At 35.3% G+C, this 16288-nt stretch overlaps 1 protein-coding gene across 1 annotated transcript; it reads left to right on the forward strand.

Annotated features, from left to right (window-relative positions):
* The first annotated feature begins 25 nt into the window (after positions 1 to 25).
* ABHD13 (abhydrolase domain containing 13) lies at positions 26 to 15871 on the forward strand. Its single transcript, XM_025364644.1, has 2 exons — positions 26 to 284; positions 10820 to 15871. The coding sequence occupies exon 2, from the start codon at positions 10840 to 10842 to the stop codon at positions 11851 to 11853; it is 1014 nt and encodes a 337-aa protein (XP_025220429.1). The 5' UTR covers positions 26 to 284; positions 10820 to 10839; the 3' UTR covers positions 11854 to 15871.
* Positions 15872 to 16288: the final 417 nt, after the last annotated feature.

Consider the following 16288-nt stretch of genomic DNA (forward strand, 5'->3'; position numbering starts at 1 on the left):
TCTGCGCATGCTCGGGAGAGCGGGCAGGGTTCCCACTCCGGGAGCGGAGACGGAGAACAGGTTATGTGGGAGCCGGCGGGGGCATTTGCCGGCGACACCCGAGCGGGGGCCGGAAGTGGGGCCACAGCGCACCGCAGGAGCTCCGGGCTAGACCGTGGCGACGGCAGCGGCCCCTGGGCTGGAGGAGGATGATGAGGAGCGACGGAAGCGACGCGGGGGTACGCTGCTGCGCGGCGCCCGGTTTCGTGCCCGCGGCCGACTGCGCAGCCTGTCCGCGAGTCTGAGTAAGTGCGGCTTGGGGACCCCGAGCCCGCGGGGCCCGAGCGCCGGTCCGCGCCTTCTAGGAGGGTCGTGGGGAGCCGCCGGCTCCTCAAGGCAGGCGCGAAACCCTCCCGGGAGGCCGTGGGGGGAGCCCCGGGGCCAGTGCGGCTTCCCGGGGGGGTCGTGAGGGGGCCGAGCGCCGGGGGCTGTGGAGAACCAGCCCGGGGCGCCGTGCCGGTCCGGGCTGCAGCCCTGCCGGCCGCCCCTACTCCGCTCACCCCTCACCAGGGGCAGCAAACTGAAGCCACATACCTGTTTTGGAAACTAAGGTGCGCGCATTGCCAGAGGCTCGCCTTGTGTCGTGTTGTAATTGGAATCGAAAACGTATCTTAGTGTTCTGTGTCAATTGCATTTCCAGTAATGTGTACAAACCTGCGATCTTTAAAATCCAACCCTCGTCTCCCCCACAGACATGAAAAGTAAAATAGAATAATTCCAGCTATTAGGTTGGAGAAAGGGAGAGTCCCGATCTAATCACGCCAGTAACAGGTTTAGACCTGTGAATATCAGGGCAGGAAGTTCTGGGGTATTCAGGAAACATCAAAAAAGCACCCCATGCAATCGAAGTCAATTTTGCTGTAGATTTTAGTCAACATTTCGGTAAAATGAATTACTAGTGTTACTGCCCAAGGTATCAAAACCAAAAAAAAGTCCATCCCCATTTAACAACTCTTATTTATGTTTACTATGTGATAGTAACTGGATAGAGAGAGATGAGTATATTGGCTTTGTGTGTTGGTATTGGATTTTCACTGATCTCTTTTGACGGGAGAGGGTTCGTGGATCAATACTTATTGGTATGCATGCTTAGGGAAATCACTCGTCTTTGACTAAAATATCAAATTTTATTTTACTGTGTAAGATTTCGTGATTGCCCATTTAGTGTTAATGCCATGATATCCTACCTAAGACATCAGCTGCTCAATTAAATAGTTGTTAATAGAGGCCCACTATGCATCAGGCACTGCTGCATACTAAAAATGTAGAGTTGGATAGGACGAGGTCTCTGTTATCAAGGAACTCACAGCCTGTGTAAGCAGGTTAATTACGCTGTAATAGTAACTTCTGCCACGTAAGTTTGCACAAACTACAGAATATGGAATGGTTGGCAGGAGGGAGTAGGGGTCCAAGGAAAGCTTTTTGGAGGATCTACTACCTGAGTTTGGTTTTAACAGAAAAAGAGTGCATTGCTCTGATTACTTCCTGTGTTCGGATACGGTAGCCTCTAGGGAATCATATCCATTATTTAATCCAGGACTAATAGGACTTCTAGTTGTCCTTACTTTCACATACTCTGCTATAGTAGATAATTAATTTAAATTTTGTCTCATAGAAGTAGCTGCACTTAACACACTGTTACATTTTATCTCAACAGTATTTCAATTTAATCTTTCATCCTCCTTTTACATATGAGGAAATATATATTTAGAGAGGCTAAGTGAGTTGGCAAAAGCTACCTATCTATTAACAGACCATGACCCAAAACACTGTCTCCTTTCCATTGCACCACACTGCACTGCCTCCGATTGATAGTTAACTTGGAATGATGAAAGGAAGCCAGGTACCTACAGGTAGCTCTTGGCACACTGCCCTCTTCTTGGGCACATCAAAGGCCTCTTGGCATGTGAATAAGAGGGCTTACTAACCAAATTGCCTTGGGCTAACAATATAACTTAGTGATAGGTGCAGGAAGCTGTTGGACTAACATTTTCCCATGATCTGTCCTCATAACTTATCTCAGGGGAATCTATTTCTGTTTCTCTGTTTAATGTATTACTCAGATTTTGAAATCTTTCTAATCCTTGTTTAGTTGCGTCAGGAAAGTCTTAAGACCTTTAAACAGCCTTTTTGTGTGTGTGTGTAGACTTAAAAAACGCTCCAGTTCTTCTAATGAAGATAGTTTTCCTCAAATGACAGATTTTGTAATCCATTATTACATTTTATGTTTCTATTTCACACGGTGTTAACTCCTACAACAGTGCATTCTGCTGAAATCCCTTGCAAAGATGTAGTATTTCCAGTACATGGACTACAGGCATTGATGAGCTAGCCTGAGAATCTCGATACTTCTAGTAAGGCTTCTAGTTGTACTTACTTTCACATACTTAATGTTGCATAACACTGGTTTTATACAAAACAAATATTCTGAGTTTCATCCATCTAGTTTATAGGTAAAGTTTTAGAACATTGCCCATTTATAAATTGGAAACTTTGTGAATTTCATTATCAGTCTAACATCACTACAGTTTTAGGCTTGTGGATTTTTTTTAAACATTTCAGATATTTATAATCTCAGAACAAATTGTGGTTGGCTTCCATAGTAACAATAATCTCTCATTTTACTTCTGCCAGAGTTGACTCTATTTGCCAAGATTTTCAAGCACGAAAAAGCTACTAAGTTGCTGCCTGGTATAATTTTTGAGCTATTTGCTCATACAGATTTAAATCCTAGTTAAAAATGCTGTCTGAACTATCCAGATATTATCCAGCATCTCCATAGGCAGTTACTCTTCATTTGTCCCATAGGACTATCAATACACACTTTTTCATTATTGATGGCATGTGGGTAACCATTAGGGAAATAGATAATTCATTCTGTGGTGTCTCCAACACCTTGATAGCAGCTATTTGTGTTTCCATTTTAGCTGTGCAGCTGGCATGGTTTCTTAACTTCCCAATGCTTAACAGAAGAGGAGAGAGATTGATGTAACAATACTGAATCTGAGTTCCACCATTACTTCACATGTGATTGGAAGCTGTGATTCACCCAGAGTCATTAATGAGCACCATGGGGTGTGGGGTCCTCATTCTCTGCTGGGATGTGGATGTTGGCATTGACACATGAACTCACTTTCCACTTTTTACAGTTTTCACTTGAACCTGCACATTGTTCTTTCCACTTGTAGGCATCTTTTTTTTTTTTAATGTATGAACTGTTTTTATTTTTAAACAAGCTGTTCCCAAAATTATCAATTTAGGATGGACTTAAAGACCTTTAAAGAAATAATAGTACATTTATGACTTAGGACTTTTTAATTGTATTTGAAATTGTTTAGCCTTTTGCCAAATTGTTTTTGGGAAATTCGTTGTAATTCACCTATGGGTAATGCACTTTTTTGTATTTTTAAAAGACCATTTGCTAGTGGCAGAATCCGTAACTCGATATACAACATGCAATACAATGTACACTTTTTTTTTTTTTTGAGACGGAGTCTCACTGAGTCACCCAGGTTGGAGTGTAGTGGCACGATCTCAGCTTGCTGCAACCCCGACTCCTGGGTTCAAGTGATTCTCGTGCCTCAGTCTCCCTAGTAGCTGGGATTACAGGCACGTGCCACCATGCCTGGCTAATTTTTTGTAATTTTTAGTAAAGACAGTGTTTTACCATGTTGCCCGTACTAGTCTCAAACTGCTGGGCTTAGTCAGTCCACCTGCCTTGGCTTCCTAAAGCGCTAGGATTACACGCATGAGCCACACGCCTGGCCCAATGTACACTTTTTAATTAAAAGTAATTAAAATAACTAGAATTTAATTTGTAGAGCAGTTCTGACCTTCATTAAAATATAATTTTTATTGTAAAATGTTATCTATGATATAGTAGATTTTGTCTAGTTTACTCTCCTACTAACCTTACGGCAATAATTAAAATGTATTACTATACTTTTGAATTCAGTTCTTGATATATTTAAGTTTTTATTTACTTTTAATTTTTGGAGAAAATATTACTGGGTAAAAACCTTAACTATATTTACGTATGTCATAATGCAGAAAGGGTTTAGATAAATGTAATATATCTTTCTTAATTTGAAGAGGGCAAGTCTTGGGGCATAAGGCAATAAAGTTATATGGTTAAATTGTGTGGAACAGTGGTTCTCAAGCTTTTTGGTCTCAGACCCCTTTACATTTTAGAAATGTAAAGATCCCAAAGATTTTTTTTTGTATGTATGTGGATTATATAGATATTTATTGTGTTAGAAATTAAACCTGGAAATTTATAAAGTGTATACATTAAAACTGGAAGTTTTAATTCATTTAAAAATAGCAGTAGTAAGTTCATTACATACTCACATAAATAAAATTTTATATAAAACAATTTTAATTACAAAAAGTAGAGGTGTGGGATTATATTTTTGTAATTTAATTTCTGCCTCATAGAAGGCAGGCGGATTATTGGGCTCTTTAAGTGAAACATGAAGGAAGTGAGGCTCACACAAATTTGTCGTTGTAAAGGGAAGAGTATTGTAATAGAGAACTGTGGATTCTCTTTGGTGTGACTGACTCCATCACTCAACAGGAGGCACTTCCTTAGAGGTCAGTTACATCATGCCATCTGAAACCTACATCAGAGAAATTTTTGTCCCTTGTTACATCAAAATCTATTTATTTGTAGTGAATTTTTTACTCATGTTTGCTTGATTTTGTGACACCATTCACTGGTCATTTGGAATATATTGGTTTATTGAGTTATGCAGATTCTTCCAAACGGTGACACATTTAATATTAATAGATTACCACAGTGCCAGCAAAAAGGTCTCTTAAGTGTCATGGAGCTATTGGCAACCTCATTCATTTTCTAGTAAATATCTGCCAAACCTCTAAGTCTGAACAGCCATAGTTTGTCAGTTGTCTTTTTAAATAAAAATGTTGTCACCTGAACAAAGCAGCTAGTTCAGCTCACAATTCAAACGTATTTCAATACATAGCACAAAATGCTTTATGTGCACTTCCAATTTTGTCACCCATTTATCACACAATGTGTTAAAAAGATGTGTACTTGTTAGTTGAGATAAAATAATTTTTACTACTTCTTTGACATTCTTAAGTGAACTGGATTATTCCCTCATTTACTGTGAGCTCATGGTGGTAAAGAATACAGTGACTCCAACATGTGAGGCCACTACCTTGATTCTTGTAAAGTCACCAGCAATTTTCCCCATCATTGCTTATGTACCAGTAGTGCACACGTCAAACAGTGAGAAAGGTAAATGACATTTTAGTATTATTATGAGCATAATATTGATCTTGTGGACCCCATTAGAGGGTCTTGGGGACTCTCAGGTTTCTGACCACCTTTTGAAAACCACTGGCATAGAAAGATCTCAGATTTAATAGAACCCTCAAAGTTCATCCAGTTTAACAGCTCTAAATTCCTCTATGCTATCCTTGCCAAGTATTTATTTAGATTATGCTGAATACTTGCAGTTTCTGTGAATAATTGTGCTAAATGAATAAAAATAAGTGTCACAGACAGCTGTTTGATGGAAAGTAAAAGAGATTCTGAGTTCTGGAGTTATGCTTTGTCCTGCTTTTAAAACATTGCATAAGTTTCACTTGGTTTCTCTAAGTAATCAACCTTGATGAAATCCAGAGACTACTAAAATTACGTTGTGAAGGAAAGATATAGCTAAGGTTTTGATTTTCCTTTGCTGTTTGTAAGGACAATTGTCATTTTTCTTTGATTTTTCTTTGTCTGCTCTATAATTAAATGAACTTCTGTTAGATGTATGTAGTTATCTATATCCATATCTGTCTCCTGAGTAGCTCAAGAGTCGCTTGAACATTACTGAGTAGATCACAAGCTACTTGAGAGCAAGGGCTGTATAGTATACTAGGATGCATTGGAATCTGATGACCATCTCTTCTGGAAGAGGCTGGGAAATCAACTATAGGCCTGCTTCAGTGGTGCATGCTGGATTTCATAGCTTCCCTGGGAGCCTGCAGTGATATTCTGAGGACTCATTCCATTCATGGTGGGCATGACTTCAATATTGATCTCTTTTTTTAAAGCATCAGTTTATACAATAGTTATTTAAATTAAATAATTTTCCTTAAAAATGGAACCGTTTGTGATCCTCCAGGTACCTGTATGAACACAGGAGATGATTAGTAGACATCAGATAAGCGTGGCCATCACTCATGCCATTAGCTGACTTAACCATTCAGCTAACACTGTGAGCCAGCAAGGTGGTGTGAGAGCATTACAGTTCTAGACTGCTCTTATTTTTAGTCTCAAATTGTTTATTATATACCCATAATGGACTTAAATTTAGAGACAGTAAGTAGGGAGCACTAGAGGTGACTACAACAAGCCAATTAGGACCGTAAATCCTCAAGATGAGCACCATATCTTAAACTGCCTCAGATGATCAAACTACTTATGTAGTATAGCAGGATGTCACTAATACGACAAAACCATTCTTTTAGAAGGAAAACAATCATATCTAATTTATACCGTACATGATAATAAAGATTAGTCATGCTTTCAGTAGATTAGTTTTTGAGACACACTCACTAATGTCAATGTGACACTTCAAACCACTTCATTTAGAAAGCACAAAAGTTATTTCTAAGGTTGATTTTTTTTTCATTCAAATACAAGACTGGTACAGGTTATAATAAACTGTAACACTTAAATCTTAGCTACATATCCTGGGGTTTTTTAAAAATACATTTGTTTACACATCATGCTTTTTTGTGTGCATAATTAGCATAAAGCCTGCAAAACGTTGGGAAGGGAGCAGGATACGTTTAGTTTTGGATAAGTTTGAAATATCAGTGAAGCATCAGGTACGTGAGGAACAGGTAAATTAAGATTGTAGATGAAGAGTAGACTTGTAGATTGGGAATAATTCATACACAGGTGTGATCATTGGAGCCATGAAAAGGAATGAAATCAGTGAGGGAAAGAACATAATAACATAAAAGAGTGGAGAAGACCTTGGAAAATGTCTGCTTTTCGGGGTATAGGGCAGAGAGAAACAGCAATTTGGGTATAGAGGAGAAGCCAACAGCAGATGACACTTTGGGGGTCTGGTGTTGCAGTGTGGATTGAGAAAAATCCACTAGATTTATTTTAAAGTGAAGTTTGCATTTTATGAGAGATCATTATGAGAACTCAGCAAGTTCTCAGATAGTAAATGGTTAAGGAGTTACTGGGGGTGATTAAAACCACAGGTTGGTGGGTTTTAGAAATGTTTGACATGTAATACCAGATCTGATAACACAGCAAACAGAAAATTGAGTAATGGGACTGTCATGTATTCATTTAAGATGTAGACACAAGGTTAAAAATACATACAATAATGATGTAAAAGAAGACTGGAAGATGAGAAGTTATTGATTATCCACATTTCTGTATTCTACGTAGAACAGATCTGATGGGCTCTCCCACTCAGCAGCCATTCTAATTGATATAAGTTTGAGTGTATTAAATGCATCCTTTTTTCTGATTTTTATGATGCTAAGATCTCAGCAAATGGATTTCACATGCAGAAGAACCTGACAAATAATATGTCTCTTCTGAAGACACATTTTATAAGTGTTTTACCACATAGGACATACTTGATTGCCTCACTCATTCTTCATGACTAGTAGCAATGGTCTTGGGGTCAGCTGGACATTGATGCTCACAAGACCCAGTAGACCGTAGTGAACCGTACTGTGCATCAGCCTCTCTGCTTTTTTGAAAACCCAACATGTCAGTGTTAGGTATATTGTTCCCAGATGATAGCTCAGGTCTAGTGGAAAATGACACAAGGGTGGGAGTGAGCGCCACCCCGGCTTAGCTGCTTCATGCTCCACAGGCAACAGTGTCTTTTTGTAACAGCATATGAGTATAGCATCCAGGACTAAGCAAATGACAAGCCAATTACAAGTCATATTCGATTCAGAAAAGCCCCTGTTTATACTTCCCACTGGGCATGTTTAGCCCTGCTCACTGTCCTCTCAATCCAGATGTAGCTCATCAGTAGGAGCCATTTTTACTACACTGTTGCTTAGAAACACAACTGATATCCCACCTTTATCAGGTTTCCAGGGAAACAGTGCAGGAAGGTTAAGGAGAGGTCATTTTTTATCTGAAGAGGGAGAAAGGTTTTGTTAACCCTTTACTCACACTAATTTATTGACAAAATAAATAGAAAACATAATGCTGGCTGTAGGATCCATGCACTCGACTTTAATTGTTAGAGGCAGTGTTTGTTTTTAGTGACTGTCGTAACATCTGGGTATGAAGTTGTTTTTACATCTCAGCAGATGGTGCATGGTAATTGTGCTTGGCTGATACTTTTCAGCAAATTCAGTAAATTAAAAATCCTTCCTGATATTGTTCTCTTGTCCTGATTCCTTTAAGATCATCTTTGAGATGGAAATATCATACAGACTAGGGAACAGAGATTATTAGCAAGCGGGGTTAGGTAAAAATAAGGCAATCTGTGAGTGGAGTTCTTACTCTAAACCACCAATGTAAGAATATCTTAAAGAGAAAACACACCCATACCCACGCACTCCACCACCCCAGAGCAATTTTTATTAACCTGTTCTTAACAGTGACTTCCATTTGATATTACTCAAGATGAATTGACTTTTATTCTGACTTCTGTAGTCCAAGAACTCATTGTAAGATTATGATTGTTTATCACAAAACAGTTTAGTTAATGTGACTTTTCAGGAATGTTTTGTGGCAAACTGTAAGTTTATCCCTTATTATTCCTAGCCAGTAAAAGACCCAAACAAATATGCCCCTTTTTCTGATGTTGTTTTAAACATATATGCCCACTGCTAAGAATACTTTTATTTTTTAAAATAAATTTAATAATTTGTATATGTAATTAGATTATTTAAAAAATGTTTTAGTCATAAGTATATGTAAAGTGCTGTACTAGACATTAGAGATACAATAGTGAAAAAAGAGAAATACACTTCCTAGCATTATAAATTTTAATTCAGTATTGTTTGCTAAAATTAGATGTTAGAGGCTACTAAAACGCAAATAACTTTTCAAAGTTCATAAGTTGAAAATTTATGTAAATTGATACAAATGTAAATGTAAAATTCACATTTTAAATTATGCTTTATTCATATATTTGGAGCTATTTTATCTGGTTTTATAATAATTTTTTAAGTAAGAATTAATTTGAGCAGAACACATTAAGAAAGTAGAGCCAGAAATAGTAGTCACAAAAGCAAATACAGTTAACGTGTCTATAACATTTATGAATGATCTTATTATTAATCTTACTTGATACTAATGACCAGCCTTATAGGTAAGCATTTAAAAAACTCTCATTCTACTGAAAAGGCAGTTGAGACTGGAGATAGGTGATAAGTAGTTATTCAGGGAGGATATGATACTGTAATAAAACTTGCTACCACTGGGTGGCAGTGTTGATTTCTGGGAAATCAGAGAAAAATGGTTTATGTTCAAAAAGGTTCAGTTCATTTGAATAATAATTCAAATGTAAAAGTCTATGTTTAGTGAAATAATAGTAAAAAATCAAATTTGTTAAATCATCCAACTCATTATTTGTATAATCAGTCTATAACTTCTTTATAGCAGTTCGGTTAGTGGGAAAGAAGGAAATGTATTTTAAAAAATTCAGTAAATAAGCATAACTAGATGAATAGTATATAAGAAAATTTGTAACATACCTCAATTCTTTTGCCTTTTTAAGACAACATGTATAAACCTTTTGAAAACAAAAATTCTATTTTAATACTTTTTCTTTACTTTCTTTATATCAGTTAAATATTTTAGTAATCTTTTTAAAAATTGTTCTCCAATGAGTCATTTTACTTTATTTATCTCTGGTTCTCAGAGGATTTCTGTGTATTTGTTTCACACTGAACCCTCAAGTATTTATTGCCTTATCAATACATTTTAGCAATCTATTGACCCCAGGATGTGAAACTTCAAAAAGAGTATATAAAAGATACTGCCAATCTCATGACACTAGGAATATGATATTTATTTTTAATTAGATATGAAAGATAAATCATTAATCATTTTCTTAAAAATAATACAATATTAGAATCTAGTGTTTAAGTAAATTATTTAAGTTTAGTATTAAAACTTCGAGGTAAAGGGGGGATACTTTTATTCTTTCTTTCCCTAGTTGTTTTTTTAAATTTTGTTTTGTTTTGCCCAACGCCTTATCCTAGTTTCTTTAGTTTTTGCTACAGTATATGAAAAAAATTGACAAAGTATATTAGATTGGTCTTGCTATGTTAGAATTTCTGAACTGCCTCTTCAGTTCAATTTGCCCTGGACATACGTAACCTAACAGTAAATGTACCACTTGTTTGCCTCCCAGCTCATCTACATTGAGAGCCAGATGATGGCCAGTCTACTTATGCCCCTGAGCTTGTTTTCTCATTTAAAAAAAAAAAAAAAAATGACACTATTGCCTCAACTTTTTTGGGGGTCAAATCAGTGAAAACATATAAATGAAGGTAGCTGGCCGTAAATAAGCACTTTTTAAAAATAAATTAATTTGAAGAATACTAGTGTTTCATAAATAGGACAGTGGAGGGATATGGTAAAACATACGAGAACAGAAAGGACAAGGGAAATTACAGCAGCTACTTTTGTGGATGGACTATACCTATTACCATATTTAACAATTACATGTGGCCTAGTACCATAGTTTATTATATTATTGATTTTTAAAAAATAATAGATACATGTTGAATTATTAATATTCTCCCTCTCTCTCTCTAGGATACTTACAGAGAGCTACAATGGAAAAGTCCTGGATGCTGTGGAACTTTGTTGAAAGATGGCTAATAGCCTTGGCTTCATGGTCTTGGGCTCTCTGCCGTATTTCTCTTTTACCTTTAATAGTGACTTTTCATCTGTATGGAGGCATTATCTTACTTTTGTTAATATTCATATCAATCGCAGGTATTCTGTATAAATTCCAGGATGTATTGCTTTATTTTCCAGAACAGCCATCCTCTTCACGTCTTTATGTTCCCATGCCCACTGGCATTCCACATGAAAATATTTTCATCAGAACCAAAGATGGAATACGTCTGAATCTTATTTTGATACGATACACTGGAGACAATTCACCCTATTCCCCAACTATAATTTATTTTCATGGGAATGCAGGCAACATAGGTCACAGGTTGCCAAATGCATTACTTATGTTGGTTAACCTCAAAGTTAACCTTTTGCTGGTTGATTATCGAGGATATGGAAAAAGTGAAGGAGAGGCAAGTGAAGAAGGACTCTACTTAGATTCTGAAGCTGTGTTAGACTATGTGATGACTAGACCTGACCTTGATAAAACAAAAATTTTTCTTTTTGGTCGTTCCTTGGGTGGAGCAGTGGCTATTCATTTGGCTTCTGAAAATTCACATAGGATTTCAGCCATTATGGTGGAGAACACATTTTTAAGCATACCACATATGGCCAGCACTTTATTTTCATTCTTTCCAATGCGTTACCTTCCTTTATGGTGCTACAAAAATAAATTTTTGTCCTACAGAAAAATCTCTCAGTGTAGAATGCCTTCTCTGTTCATCTCTGGACTCTCAGATCAATTAATTCCTCCAGTAATGATGAAACAACTTTATGAACTCTCCCCGTCTCGGACTAAGAGATTAGCCATTTTTCCAGATGGGACTCACAATGATACATGGCAGTGCCAAGGCTATTTCACTGCACTGGAACAGTTCATCAAAGAAGTCGTAAAGAGCCATTCTCCTGAAGAAATGGCAAAAACTTCATCAAATGTAACAATTATATAATGTTTCCCTTTTTGATTATTGCATTGTATTTTGATTTGTGCAGAATGATAAAGAATGTTCCTTTTAGAAGTGTGTTACGTCTGTACTGTCTGAAGAGTGACATTAAACTTTGAAAGGACTTCACTGCTCCTTTATGATATTCCAAATAGTTTTTTACATTTGAAAAACTATAATTCTTGGGATTATTTCATACATTTTCATCAAAACTTTCAATGTGGTTATGTATTCATATCTTTAGTTTAATATGTCAGTATATTAGACATTGTTCAAAAGTTTCTTGTTGCTAAAGTGGTGTAATCTGTTACACAGATGAATAGCTAGATGTGGAAAGAGATATGTAAACAAGAAACCTTTGGGTATTATTTCTTAAGTAAATATTGGGACAATCATGGTAAGCAAACTTAGTTCTGTAACTGCATTTTTCACCTTAAAAGTTAAATGAAATGCATGATGGTATTTTATTCCTTGAATTATGCAATGCAGCATTTTACATGTAAATAGCACTGGTCATATACTGATGTATATGGTTATCTGGGTTATATCTATTTTTATGTAAACTCTATTTTGTTTTTGGCAAGAAGTGAAATTGAGACCTGTGTGCAGGTCGCCATTGAATTTTGCTCTGGTGAATGCTGAGATCCAGCTTTTTCTTACAAATAAATGGGACCCTGTTTTCCAATATAAATGTACCGTGTTTTTGTTAGGTACAGTCTGGATCATGGCATGTAGAAATAGAAATTTAGAATTTTACTGCAGCTTTGATGTGCATATTTCAACTTTTTAACATTTGTAACTTTGGTGGCAAAGAGAATTTTAGCTTCTATCGATTTTGTAAGTCTTCAGCTGAACCACTCATAGCAGTCATAATGAAGATTAGCACTAGTTAGAATTAAATGAGGAAGTCTTTTATCTTTACAGGATTGTACATACTACTTTTAAAAAATTCTCACATTTGATTTTAAGTCCCAGTACCTAGTTATATCTATCCTATCAAAGGCAAGATATCATTTATTGAACTTCTTGAAAATAAAAGTTACACAATCCAACAACAACAACAATAAAAAACAATGTTCTTGGTTTAATGTTCCAGTTGCTGTGAAATAGAACTCCTACAATCAAAAGACAGTTTTAGGAAGTCTTATTTATTTATTTTAAAAGTTTTACATGTAGGAGTGTGGGAATGAAGGAATTCTGTAGCTTTTTGACACAAAACCTATTACCACATTTAGCAGTTAAATAGCTATAGGTGGGAAGTAGGATTTAGATGCATAGAAAAGTAAGAAAATCTTAGAAAAAAGTCCCTTAAAACTTGCAGGATATACCTTAATAAAAATACACGCTCTGAGTCATAATTGTGCCAAGTTATTTCATGCAGTCCTCAAAAATTAGATGTAATTGAGCTTTGTGTAATATTATGTCAGCTTTAACATATAATATTTTGAATATTTTAGCTGTATTTAGTGGCTTTCTGCAAGCAACTAGAACAGAGAAATAATGGGTCAATAATGTTGACCTCAATTTAAAACTTTCAATGGAGATAGGGCTAGAAATACTTTTGCCAAATAGCATTCTTACTCACTTTATGCCAGTGTTTAGAAAAAATAAATTATAGCAAGTATGATTTCTAAGAATAATGTTTTTCTATAAATTATTAATTGTAAAAAGTCTTGCTTTTTAAAACAAGTTGGTAATGCATATCATGGAAGGCATATTTTGTATGTATAAATTCACCACAATTAAAGGCTACTTTTCTTGTCAGTCCTTGCTATGTAGAATGACTATTCTAAATATAAATGTATTAAAAAGAAAATACAACAAAATGTATATTTAGACACGAGCTTACATGGCATACCTTATATTTGTATCATTCTTTAAAGTTTACAAAAAAACACCTTATGTTTTTATGTAATCAGTCATTACACTATGGAGAAATTTATCAGCTTTAGTTCTAAATATGCTGATGAGGTATAAAAGCTGTTTCTTCATCAGTATTTTGCTTTTATGCTGCTTTTTCTTTTTGATATTCCAGGTTTATAAACTATCTTTTTAAATTTTAAGCCAGGACTTCAAAAATTGTAGAGTACTTGTTTGCTGTCCCCTACCTTCATTCTCTTCGTAGGGTTAAGGAGCCTTTCTTTCTGCAGCTAAGGGCAGAGGCTGTGCCTGGGGCTGTACCACATCTTTCTTCACTAGCATCTGTATTTGAGACTGTTTCCTTAGATCAGTAAGAGGTGGAAAACAAACTTAGTATCAGGGTCCATGAAGCCCATGGCATCATTTTTGAAAATATTTCTAGTTTTGTAGCCAAAGCAATTGGTCCTGGTAAAATGAGACTTCTTCAGGAGTCACTCCTTCACTTTGGACCCATAGCTTAGTAAATGGAAGTATATGTACCTATCGTGTGTATTAACTTCTGACTTATTTATGCAAGAGCAGCTATAGGAGTTTACAAAAGAACTCTAAGTTATTAAGTTACTATAAATTTGGGGATCCTAGAGTGATCTTAAATATGGCAAGATACAGCTCATTTAGAATAAAATCTCACATCCATTATTTTAAAGGGAATGATTGGGGGGAAAAAACTGGTGAAAAAAATATTAAAAAGGACCCTAAAAAGAATTCTGCAAAATAAGAGAAAAAATAATTTGTGACACGTAATAGAGTACTAGTAGGATAGAAACAACTAGAAAGAAAAGTGTGACACAATTTTTACATTTAGATAGGGAAAATAATGAGATTGGTGAAAGGAAATAGTGCAAAACATTTGGACGCAAAGCATTTCTAACAAAAAGTGGCTGTGGCACTTGACATTGCAACTACCCTGTTACTGCAATGTTTTTGACTGTTAAAATTGATATTTTCATAAAAATGGTGTTCTGAATTTTGCTACAGGGCTGCTGAAATTTATGATTACCTGTAGACACTTGATAATTACATAGATTACAGTTTTGGTAATATGTCACTGGAGTAATTATGCTATAATATCTGTTGAGAATTCATACCATCTGATGCTTACATATTTCTTACATTTGTAAGATTCGGCTTGGTGGGAATAGGTTTGGGGGAATTAAAGAGTGAAGGCCGTATTTCATTTTTTGTAAATTATCTTTCAAGCTCAGATAGCTTAAGAGCAGTTTAGATTTAGGAGACCCTTTTCTCCTTGAGGATAGGGATAGGTAAGGTAAACTGTAAAAAGAATGTCACAGAAGTCACTTTTTAAGTCACGATTGAGATACTGAAATCTTCCACTGATTCTTCTCCTTTCCCTTTTTCCTATTATGTTTGATAATTATATATATTTTTAAAAACTGTGAGAGGAAAAATTAGTCATAAGTAGCCCTTTTGGATTATCCACTTAAATTTATGTATTTTCATATTACTCAGGTAAAGATGGAAATGACAGAGCACAGACATTTATTTTTTAAATTGATAGGGTAGAAAATGAAATGTACTTCTGTTTATTCTTAATACTATATATATATATACACACACATCGTTTTAGCAAATTGGAAATAATATATTCATTTGTATGGCAAGACAAATGCAGTCATCTTAATACTAGTCTACACATTTTTGCCAAATGGCACAAATATACCTCCATTTATATTTTGTATCTTAAAATGTAGTTTAAACACAGGACTATGTATGAGACACTTTTTTACAAAAAGTGCCATATATACATATGTAACAGGTGAGTGTGTGTTTACCATAATTTATAATGATTTCTGTCAGTACAGCGTATATGGAAAATTCAAGTTGTTTTTAACATATTCAAGTATGTTCAGTATAAAATAAGTTAATCCCATTTCATAATGTAAATCATTTTTGTTATTTGCCATATCTGAAGTAATAAAATTTTATAACTCAAATTTGAATGTCATAGTACATTGTGTGCTAACCATGGCAAGCAAACATTTGCATTTGTTTTTTACAATAAATTTCTTTAAAAATATACTTTATTTTTCTGTACTGACATATGCAATAAATTGGTACATTAAACATTTGATTAATGTCTTCAGATAGTTTGTATTCAGTCTTTTTTTAAAAATTGTTAATCTAGAATTTTATGGTAGGACATTAAAGTTTTCTCAATGGTTATGTAGAATTCCTTAATTTGTACTGAAATTAATGAATTTTATTCTAGTAATGGTGTGGATAAAAAATAGAAGTTAGATTTATATTTCATTCCCCAGAGAGTATTATCCTCCTACATTTAATTTAGGCTCATATTAAAACTATACATGAACCACTGGTGAATGACTAATCCCTAATGCATTTCTTTAGTTAATTGAATCTAGGAATGAATACATTTTAACTTCGTAATTATTATGTTACCTTCAGATTTCATAAAATGCTTTTTAAAAAATTCTGCTTTTTTCCCCCTCTTGTTTGTATTTTAGTTAATGGTTTTTAATGATCAAAAAATGGCCTGATA

This window comes from Theropithecus gelada, chromosome 17 (genome assembly GCF_003255815.1).
Source record: "Theropithecus gelada isolate Dixy chromosome 17, Tgel_1.0, whole genome shotgun sequence".
In the NCBI taxonomy this organism is placed as follows: Eukaryota; Metazoa; Chordata; class Mammalia; order Primates; family Cercopithecidae; genus Theropithecus; species Theropithecus gelada.

Bases quoted from the DNA above. Each gene is read 5' to 3' on its own strand.
- ABHD13 (XM_025364644.1), top strand. From the start codon at position 10,840: ATGGAAAAGTCCTGGATGCTGTGGAACTTTGTTGAAAGATGGCTAATA.